The 11,733-nt window shown below is 34.4% G+C and overlaps 1 protein-coding gene across 1 annotated transcript; it reads left to right on the top strand.

Moving 5' to 3' along the window:
* Positions 1 to 6,609: 6,609 nt before the first annotated feature.
* On the top strand, positions 6,610 to 10,115 carry LOC104096722 (uncharacterized). Its single transcript, XM_009603137.4, has 5 exons — positions 6,610 to 6,832; positions 9,106 to 9,220; positions 9,333 to 9,422; positions 9,515 to 9,613; positions 9,692 to 10,115. Exons 1-5 carry the CDS (start codon positions 6,765 to 6,767, stop codon positions 9,791 to 9,793), a joined length of 474 nt encoding a protein of 157 aa, XP_009601432.1. The 5' UTR covers positions 6,610 to 6,764; the 3' UTR covers positions 9,794 to 10,115.
* Positions 10,116 to 11,733: the final 1,618 nt, after the last annotated feature.

Here is an 11,733-nt window from a genome sequence, read left to right as displayed (position 1 = left end):
TGAGAGTTCACGCCATGTGCGCTCGAAGTACGACATCTGAGTACAGATGCCCTCGATCCACTCCTTTAACCGGAGAACTGCATTCAGAACTCGAGCGACAGCTACACAACCACAATCATGAATGAGAAGATATAAATTGAAGAAAAAGAACTTTTATGTTTAAAGAGAGAATTGTACTTACAAGGCGCATTCCACTTCTCAAGAAATGGAATGTATTTCGGGGGGATCAAATCCTCGGTTTTCACTCGGACAAAGCGTCCCTGCCAGCCCCGGTCTCGGTCTTCGTCGATACTCGAAAAGGTGGCCTTGCTGGCCCAGCGAGTAAGCTTGATTAGTCCCCCCTCGGAACATCTGTGGACTGTATAATCGAAGTAGGTGGTCGATCGTGAATCGACGAGATTTGGTCTTGTTCACGAAGTAGCGGGGGAGGGTAACGATCCTCCATAATGATGGGTGGATTTGCCCGAGGCACACCCCGTACCTCTTGCAAAAGTCTAAAACAGTCGGGTCTATCGAGCCTAGTGTGAAGGAATAAGTGTAAACACTTAAGTACCCCTCCACATGGGTAGTAACGGCGTCCTCGGGCCTAGGGACTACTACGTTCTTGCCCTCCCAATTGCAGTCCTTAAGAACTATGGGAAGAGCATCTTCAGTCACAGAACATATGTTCTCGAGACTCCTTCACCCCGGTCCTATTTGCGCGAGGGCTTCTCAACTTTAAAGTCATCTACAATTGAGCAGCCCCCCCGAAAATGAATGCTCATAAGGGAGGCTCGACGGCCAGTTCATTAGCAGCCACAACGTGGGAAGCCGTTTCGAGGGCAACCACCTCAGGGGCAACCGCTTCAGTACCAGCGGCCGGTTGAGAAGGTGAAGAGGTAACTTGTTGAGGAACGATTATCGATGTTTTGGACATTGTCATCTGGGGGAGTGTTTGAAAATTTGAGGAAATAATGCAAAGTTTTGGAAAAATGGGTTTTGAAGATGAAGAACAGAGTATGAAGATTTGAAGAAAATCTGGGGAAAATCTGGAGATTACTATGGAAATTGAATAACAAGGATGAAGATACGAAGGTTTGATGATGGCTGGAAAGATCGAAGGTAGTGATCTAGCCGAAAAGTAGAAAAAAGACAAAAGGAGGAAGCTTTTATAGAGAAATAGCCGACGCTTCGCATTTGGGGGCAACCTGTCGGTGAGCTACACGTATCCGAAGTCAGAACGACGTGACTGATAGGACGTTTCGGCACCCTCGTCGTAACATACGAAGGAAGAAACCGGAGTCATCTGTCATTTCCCGTCGTTTCGGCAAGCCTACTCTCTGGGGACTATCTGTATACGAGTAAAATCGAGCACACTGAACACCCCGATTTTCCAGTGAGGCAAACGGAGCAGGAACATAACCGTAATAAATCGGAGTCAGAGGTAGGAGCCCCTCGTATCGATGCTCGGGCAAAACACCTGCCCTCGGGGGTATCAGGGCCATATCCTCCGGGTCTGGTTCGAGGATCAATACTTCGGAGAGCATTATCAAACAACTGCATATAACTAATAAAGGGCTGTGATGTCCGTGCCCAACCGAATATCATGGCGTAAATTTCGGCCCATATCGGCAAAAAATCAGTGATTAGCGAAATAAAAGTTTTTTACCTTTCTTAGAATTGTACTTAGGGTAAAACTCCTCTACTACATAAAGGGAAAAACTTATTATTCATGACAAATATGGTAACACGCATACCAAGGCAATTTATTTCAATTCTCTTTGTTGTTCAAAGCTCTTATTTTTGTTCTTAAATTCTTCATAAGTGCAAGCTTGGAATCGAAGGCAGGTGTAGGAAAAATGAGTAGATAATATTGACCAAGAACATGAAGGAAAAATATTGTGTCGTGACAAGCCACTGCCTTGAAAGCGATTTCATCCCGACTGGGTGCAAATCATCAAGACCGATTGCTTTTTAAGGTTCCACAGCACCTCCAAACACGTGCACTCGTGGCTGGAAGTTTGGAATTTTCACAAAATAATTGCCCAGAAATCAGTTGAAGAAGAAGAGAAAATGAAAGGATGAAGGTGGTTTTTTCTGTGTTTGAAAACTCCACAAGCAGCTCATAATATAGATAAGATGCTAGAGCTGTTACAAGAAGGAGAATTAAATTGGGGGTTATGGAAATAAAAGAGCTATTACAGAATCCAAGTAGTAGTTACCACAATTTAAAGTATAGTTGTCACAAAGTAATAAATTAGACGTTACAAAATTCAATTCAAAAATAATGAATTTCGGTAAGCATGTATTTGGACACTTTTCTGGTAAGCTCAAAAAATAAAAAATAATTTTTAGCAAAACCAGATTTGGATTAGGCCTCGCGTATATCTCGCGCACAAGGGAAAAATTGACCCGTTTTGCCTTCAGGACCAATTTTTCATGTGCGCGAGACCACTCCCTTTTACTAACTCTTTACAAGCCTAACAAAGAGCAATTCAATATAAGGAGAAGAAAAAGACTTTTCATAACCAATGAGGGACATTTTGTCTTTCACAAAATACAAAGAAGTAAAGAAGAAAAAAGAGATCACAAAGAAATTTTTGGCTTTGCATTATCAAATATGATAATACCAACATCAGGTTCCTCATTAAGCCATTAACCGAGTTCGGAATCACCCTTATCATTGGTTTGGCCATTTATTACGTCTTTTATTTGCTAATCTAACGTCATTAATCACTTGTATTGAATTAATCCACATATCCATAAAACCACATATAAATTTAATTGTTATTCGTTTTTAGGGTAAACACTCACCTCACAGCTAATAGCTAAGAGTTGTAGTAAATTTTGACATTTATATCTTTTTCAAGTAAATGAATCTGAAAACAATTACGTAAAACAGAAATTATTCAAAGCCACATCACATGCTAAGGTGCAAGTATTAGTTTAGAATATAGAAAAAAGGACGTCATATTCATGTGAGGCACGTTCTCATTGGATACCTCTTTAAATTAAAGTTGGCAAAAGTTGGATTTGTGAAATAGAAAATTTTGGAAGCGAAAGAGGATTGCCTCCTCCTCAAGCACATACATTAAGAGTACTAATTAATAGGGGATTTTCTTTGCGGTTAAGAAACTAATATTCACTCTCCTCTAATTCATCTTTATTTTTTGTACTAAAATGTAAATTAAACTCTGTTTGTAAACCGTTTGCTATTAATAATAATTTACAGAAAAATCATTGATAAATATACCGTATACTATTATTATTGTTGCTTTTTTTTTTTCTGTTTCAAAGAGTAGAATAGAAGAGTTATAAGTGAGATGGAGATACTCTTCGTATTGTTATTATGTACATAGAATTATAGGAGCATAAGTTATTTGTTATAGAAGGTAAATTCAAAATATTACGTCACCTTGAAAATATCTGATACTCTAATTCTGAATAAAATTTTAGTCATGATCGTGAAACAATAAGTTGTGTTTTATTGACTGATTAAACGACACACACAATTATTATTATTCTAGTAACTAGTAATACTAGAGTACCATTGTGTTGTGTTATCACTAAACAACCAATAGGTCAATTAATTTTTTAGTGGGTGAGATCTTACATAGTTGCATTTGAATATCGATTAGATCTCACCAAATAAATCCAGCCACATATTCTCTCAATTATTGCTTTCTTTTATTGATTCTACCAAAAACTTAATGACTAAAGGACGTCCTTTTCTGTAAAATAATAATATACCACTTATGATTCAATTTGCTAATCCTTTATTAATTATGATCATTATACAAGTGTAGATCATGGCAGTAGATTTTCCAATTGAATTCTTTGTTAAGAATAAGAGACGAAAATCTCTACGAAAACTGTTGAGGGAAGATCCAATCAAGCGAGATATGTCCCTAGAGAAGCACAGGAGGCATCTTTGTTTTAAGAATTATAAGAAAGAAAGTTAATCTAACTTTTGGTAAAGCAGTACATAGTAAATTGTGCCATTTGCAAATTACATGACAAGATATGTTGTACATAGTATTACGTTAAAAATTTACTAACTACTCAAATAAATTCCTCTCTGTATTAATTTATATAACACATTCCATGCCGTTGAACATTAGATATTGTGAACTTCTCTAATATCACATAGTATTCCAAATATAGTTCTCTTAATTTTACATTTTATAATTCAAAAAAAAAAGAAAAGGAAACCATGCCATCATTACTAAGTAAATGCAATACCTAAAGCTATGGCTATAAATTACCACCTAATTCTTAAAGAATATATGTAATCAAATTAACTAGTAAAAGAAAGCAGTATTTTAAAAGGCTTTTTTCGGGACTCGCTCTAGGGCAGGCACTGTCAAAACAACATGACACTCACACGTGAGGCTTAGTTCTGTGAAGCTTACGCCTCAAGCGTCCGACTGTGCACTCTAAACACGCTCAACGCCCAACACTCGGGGGTCGCCCAACAATTATTACTCAAATCATAGGTCAATTATCCTAATTAGCATATTTGATCCTCAAAACTCTTTAACAAATTGAATGATTTAAAGTTTTATTCATCTAGAGGAATATGAAGATTGAGGGTAACTTAAATAACGAGTCAGAACATTGTAGATTTACTAATTGAGAACAACATGAGGGTGAATATCTAAAATAGATAGCCAAAATTTATATCTTCACTTGCTATTGGAGGAAATGGGCCTTCGTGGCCAATTACAATGCTAAAATTAAGAAAATGTCATTTTTAGATCTCTTATGTGTAAAAGATAAATCGATCTTATACGTAAATGTTTGATAATAGCAAAAAGGAGTAATATTCTAAATTACAACACTTGTGAAGTTTATTAACTATTTACTTTTAGATAGGTAAAATATTTTATTTAATAATATTTATTAAGAAATTTTGATTTTTTTTATATTCGGAAGTTAAGACATTATAATTAATTTGTATTTGATAGTAATATTATTATTATTGATTGTTTATGCCAATAAAACATGCTAGAAATTTTATTTCTTATGAGCTTTTTAATCATTTGTAATTTTATTACATTTGTACTGTACTTCCTATATTTTTATGTTATTATGCTATTTTATTAATTTATAAATTAACAAATTTAAAGATCCATAGGGCTTATGCTCCATGCCTCGGGACTTGCGCCTTGCCTCATAATCATAATAGATAAAACGCCCCGCCTTTTAAAACACTAAAAGAAAGTTCCAAAAACTTGTGCGTGTGCATTTCATAAAAAATTTAGCTCGAGTTTACAGTGTGGTATTTTGGAGCAAACATTTTAATGTAGACAATTAGGGGTGTATATGGACCGGGTTGGTTCGATTTTTATCACAACCAAATCAAACCAACTATATAGGTTTGGATTGGTTCGATTTTGCCGGGTTTTTCGGATTTTTTTGTTACATAAATATTATTTCAATCTTACTTTGTTACATTTTTTATAAGTAAATATATATATTCAGTAAAAATTGAAAAAATTGACAAACGTATGATCTATTAACATATTCTTATGGGAGAATTTCTTAGTAACATATGATAGTTATTTTTTAGTTGTCTGATAATATATAATTTTTCGTTGATGTACACTTTCAAGGTTAACTGAATTTAATAATTAAACATAAAATCAATATGATACCTATATAATAATATGTTCTATTTAATTTTAAATTGTCAAAATACCACTTCAAATTCGAAAAAGATATAAGAATGTAATAGATCTTGACATATGAATATGGAAGAACAAAAGAATTGACACATTTCACTAACACTTAATAAGAAAGTGATCATACAACCTATTATTTAAAGCCAATAAAGATAGATCACTTCATATTTTACTAAATATTACATCCCATAAGAGAATCTTAAATATTTCTAGACATTTTTTAAAGAAAATTCTATGATAATTCTTAGAAGTATATATAAAAATTATATTTTTATGTCGGTTTAGTTCAGTTTTTTTTACTCAATACCAAACCAAATCAAATCAAACCCAGTCGAGTTTTTTAATCGGTTTAGTTTGACTTTTAGGTTTGGTGCGGTTTTTGGGTTGTGTTTGTACACCCCTGTAGACAATTATTCGAGAAAAAGTCTCTTCCACTTTGCATTACATCAACCCATACCAATCTAACATTTGGACATAGATTTGATTAAAACTTAAAAAAAACAATGAGTTTTTGAAGATGAGATGAAAAATAACTTTTGAAAATTGAAATTGTATTTGAACATGCATTTTACTTGAATAAATATTTAGTTTTGTGAGTAGAAAACTTTAAAAAAAATTCAAAAACTACTCTAGAGCTATTTTTGGGATTTGAAAATTTTGTTTTCAAAATCTGCCAAAAAATGGTTAAAATCTATAACAATTTGAAAACAAAATTTGAAGAAAATCTCTCAAATTTTATGGCTAAACGGGAGCAAAATTATTCCCATGAATAAATATATATATATATATTTATTCTGACTATAATTTAATAATTAAAATACATATAATATGTTTGTCGGATTGTTGTAAGATTAAACATTTCCTATTTTGGTGTGAAAAATCTGGACGTTTGAAAAAAATTGGAATTCACTAGCAAAACAAAAAGAAACAAAAGGAAAAAAACTTCAACCCTTCACCTCGCCCATCATCAATACTTACTTTAATAAATTCAAACTTTAAGTCGATAAATCAAAGGCCACCTACGCTCTGCCTCCTCATTCAATTTCCTTCTTCTCTCCTAGCGGTCTTGCCCCCCAGCAGCTTGGAGAGAGTAATAGCAAAATGGGGTTCTTTTCATTTCTTGGAAGGGTTCTCTTTGCTTCTGTTTTCATCCTTTCTGCTTGGCAAATGTATTCTTTCTTCCTCCCTCTCTTTATTTTTCAGATCTGTTCTTTATATCTAGTCGTATTTGCTGCATTTTTTGTCAATATTGATGGTACAGTTAAGAAAAAGTATGTGGGTGTTGATAGATCCAGCATATGTACGCACATACACAGTCAAATATGTTTAATATGGTGCTATGCTATGTGGGTTTTGAAATACATGTGTGTAGTGAGTATATGGTTGAAGCTGGAAATTAAAGGGTTTGGTGATCTGTTCAAGCTAAAGGGCTATAAGCTTAAAACTGTCCTAAAAGTTTGAAATTGTTATTACTGTAATATGTATGGTTAGATGCAATTAATTGTATATTAGTTCCCTTTTCTCCTAGCTGGGTGGAAAATGTGGTATTGAAAATTAAAATGGTGGGGTGCTCATTATGTTCTTTCTAGTTTCTTCTTTGTGTTTATAACTGTTTACTGAAGTTTCTGTTTGATCTCTTACTTCTCCTGTTTGTGGGAAAGCATTGGAGTAGTTTTCAGTCGTGATGCAGTTTATGTTGGTAATGTTTCATGGCTTAGGTCTAAGTTACTGTTTTAGTTTCCCTTGGAGCACAAGTTGCTGAAATTTGCTTCTGACCAATGTGTCCTTAAGTTAAATCTAATCAGATGGATAGGGGCATGTTTTCCTAACAGTACTATTACTATCTTACCTTCGATTTTTCTCCCATGTCTTCTTGATAGAACAGTATTTTGGACTGTGGTGAGCGGTTATTTTGTAATTTTAATTCTTTGCTTAAATGGGGAGAAACTGCCAAAGAAGGTCGGATAATGGTTTCATTTCTTTGAGGGTGGTCTTTTATGTAGTGCGCATGTATACCCGATTTGTACTAATTGGTTACTGAAAATTATTTCTTTCAGTTCGTTATTTATGTAGTTGGTGCATGAAAACCCATTTGTGCGAATTGGTCATTGAAAATCACTCCTTTCGAGGCATTTTATCCTTTGTGTATGCAATTACTGTCAAGAGGAAGAAGATTGATCTTTTTGGTGTTGCTGTATTTTCTGTGCTTGAGTTAGACAGACGATTCAATTTTTTGTTTATCATAGATTAGCGAGCTGCCATCAGATACGGTTACCTGGCTCAAACTGAGCTAAATTTTAACTTTGAGTTCTTTGGAAGATATCTATAGGATGGTATAGCCAGTGACTAGTCTGAGATAGCCAGAAGTGTTCGGTTATAAAAGATAACATGTAGTCCGTCAACAGTAGGTTAAGGATGAACACTTCATGGCATAAAGAAATATTTCAGCTCCGTCGTTTTTCTTGGTTTGCATTGTTAGATATTGATATTGGACGCGATACTTTGGGCTTTATCTTCCTTCTCTCAAGGTAGCTAAGGTGTTGCTTGGTGGTGAAAGAAAATTTACGTGAGCTGTGTTGGTGAATGAAGTTAATCTTTTGCTTTGATGTTCTGTAGATATGCCTTCCGTTGTGGGATCTCTGTTTGCTTCTATTGTAGGGAAATAGTTCAGTTCCGGCTGAAATTTTTCCTTTCAGTTCAATGTGAACTTTCCTTTCTGCTCTAAAAAAGATATTAAGATAGCTAATGCTATATTTGCTAGTTTATGTTTTTGTTGGTGGTGGTTGGTTATTTTTTTCCTCCACGGGATAACTCGCCCTTTTGTTGTAGAACTCTCCTCCTTCCTCTAGTCATAATAAGCAAGAGCATTCCATCGTTAGATTCAACTTTAAAATATGCAAAACAACTCTTGTCTTTTCTCTCAAGATGTACATTACATGTTATTCCGCAGGTTCATTAGATTACTGTATTTTCTTGAGTAATGCTAGTGTTGTAAGTTTAATGATCCAAGAACTACAAATACTTTGCTGTCTGTGATTAGTTTATGGTTAAAATTTTGTGAATTACCAAGGCAGTAGTCAAATGTAATTGCGCTGCATAGAAAAAATGGTGCTAGTGATTTTCTTTTGAGATTTAATGCTTCCTAGCCCCATCCCATCAAGAGGTGGAAGTATTTTTGACTATTGTAGAAGTGTTTCACCAATGGTTACTCCATGAACTCCATCTTAGTTTGCTTCTTTCTTCTTATGGTCCCACTCTTAGAATAAAGCAACAATCTCACAATTTTAGTTTTCATAGCTTTTTGCCCCTTCAAAATTTTTCGTCTTCTTCCTTGATGATGCAAAGATTTTGCCATCTACTAAACTAATGTGGGTGAAATGATAGCTGATTTCCTTCTTCCGAGCATCAATGCATTTCATCATTGTGGTATGCGATTTTGCAGGTTCCATGAATTTGGGGAAGATGGTGGGCCTGCTGCAAAGGAATTGGCTCCCAAAGTGGCTGGTCTGCAGGATTTTCTTGAATCCAAGTTGGGGGCAGTGACACCAAAAATTGATGTAATGGCTTATACTATTTGTTATGCTTCCTATTTGACTAGATAAGTTGAATTTTGTTTATTCCATCTTAAAGACAGATACTGGTATGACATTGGTGAATCACTTTTTTCAGGTTAGGCATGTGGTAGCCTTATTCATGGCCCTAAAGGGATTGGGTGGATTGCTATTTGTATTTGGCAGCTTCACTGGTGCTGTTCTCCTGGTTAGGAATTTCACTCTTCTGGAATTGACCCTTCATTTAGATTTGTGCTTAAATTATGTTAAACGTTCAATCATCTATCTTTAATACTGCAGATGTTTTACTTGATGTTGGCCACTCCACTTCTGCACGATATCTGCCACCTTAACTTTGGAGAACCACAATATTTTACTCTTCTACAAGAGTTCCTGCAGGTTGGTCAACTTAATTTTTATTTACTTTGACGAGTGAAATGCATATAACATGAATTAATCGATTCTGTGCCTTTGCAGAGCGTGTCACTTCTTGGTGCATTGCTGTTTTTTGTGGGGATGAAGAACTCGATTAACCGGAGGCAACCAAAGAAAAAGACCCTTAGGCCCAAGACAGCTTAGGATACATCAAAGAAGGGTTTGTACAAGATTGGATTATTCTTGGTGGTTGGTTTAGCTTTTGTGAGTAGAAGTGACTAGTTAAGTCAGCTTTACACTTGGGAGTTCTTTAAGAATATTTTCCCCACCCCTGGATTTTTTGCATTTTTTCCTCTTTAAATCCAACTATTATTGAAATTATGGGGGTGCAATATTGTCACTGTGAGGAGGTTTTGAATTAAGGCACTTGATATCCCTTTTATGTTAAGCTTTCTCAGTGTCCAGTTGAATTTGTTGTTCTGAGGTTGAGATGGCATATTATTAAAGAAAATGCATCTTACATGTAGCCTTAAACTGTTCTATGATGAGTTTAGGAAGCCCTAAGTTTTTGTTTTTCCCCCTTAATACAGGATGAAATTGATTAATTAATGAGCCACTAAAGCAAGGATACTGACTGATTATTGATTGACCAAGTGAGGGGAAGACATGTTGCTTGTAGTAGCCAGATCAGTTAAAGTGTTGTACTATTGCTGAATTTGTTCGACTTTCAGTTGTTCTATTGAATTCCAATATAAAGGAATGGTAGATCTTTTTCCTAATTTAACTATCAGTCTTCTTTTTCGTATTTTTCACTGAAAATATAATACAACTAAACATTAGGTGAATTACAAAACTAAACAAATAGCCAGAGACCAAATTATAAACCATCTAATTACTTTGTTTCGAGGGTAAAACTCATCACGTTAACGTTATATGGGCCTTGCCAACTGATTCAGTTTGGGCCATGGTTGGCAAGTCAGGCGTAGCTCAAGAATGTTTTGATTCAACCAAATCAGTATTGAATACTTTTCCGAACAGTTCATTGTGTTAGTGCATTAGTATGACATGTAAGTAATACTAGTAACTTCGATGGTGTTCCAAGTAGTAAGTTGTTTATTGCTGGATCAACAAATTTATGAGACTAACCCCTTATTACTAATTTATCCTTATTCTGCATAACTAATACAATGATTGGGTTATTGTATTAAACTAAAACTACTCAATTTTTTATACCTATAACTTATGATTGAATCTATTAATTATCTTCGGCAGAATAAAATGTGGAGAAAATATACACGCATTAGCGACATCTAAATAACAACTAGGAAATCATACATAAAAATTCCTATATTATTCATATAAAAACCATCATTGGAAAATTAATTCAAAGTTGAAGGGAGGAACCTAAAATGTTTAAGATTTGATATTTGTTAGTTTATTTAATTCATGACTAAAGAGAATTTGAGAAATAGGGATGCTACTAGCTATTTTCATGTGTAAAAAATTGTGAAATGAGTGAAGAATAGTAAAGTCATTCACAGATTCAAAGATTATTTTGAGTAAAATTAACTATTTCCAACTTATTATTATTCAGTACATTGTAATCTATATATTGTCCTTCACCATAAAACAATTTCTACATTATATACATTGTTAGTTTCTATGCTACTATCTATACAAACTAGTAAAGCCAAAACGATCCTAATAACTAAGTCACCAAAATCACAGATTTTTTCAAATATAGAAAGATTATACAAAGCCCTTTTCAATATAAGAGGTATAGTTTTTCACCACTATCAACTATCATAGAGAGCTTAGTTAATCCAACTTTGAAGCTGACGACATGTTCAACAACCTTAGTTTTAGTTTAAGACAAGAAGGACGGTCGGCGGAACGAAGCAGGCATTTTCCTTCAGGAATGAACAACTGTCTTTTTCTTTCATAAGAAAGATGGAACCAAATATATATTTCTCATGTTTTTGCTCAATCGATGATCGCTTTTACCTATTTTGCACTCCCTCTCATGTAACAACTATATACAAACACGAAAATTATCTTTTTATATACCCATTTTTACATTTTAATAATTAAATGAATCTAAAGTTTAGCAAACATAACTAACCACCTCAACCAGACCATCATAT

The sequence above is a fragment of the Nicotiana tomentosiformis genome, chromosome 6 (genome assembly GCF_000390325.3).
Source record: "Nicotiana tomentosiformis chromosome 6, ASM39032v3, whole genome shotgun sequence".
Taxonomy (NCBI): domain Eukaryota; kingdom Viridiplantae; phylum Streptophyta; class Magnoliopsida; order Solanales; family Solanaceae; genus Nicotiana; species Nicotiana tomentosiformis.
The sequence above is the reverse complement of the archived record's forward strand: the minus strand, read 5'-3'. Positions and strand labels throughout refer to the sequence as shown.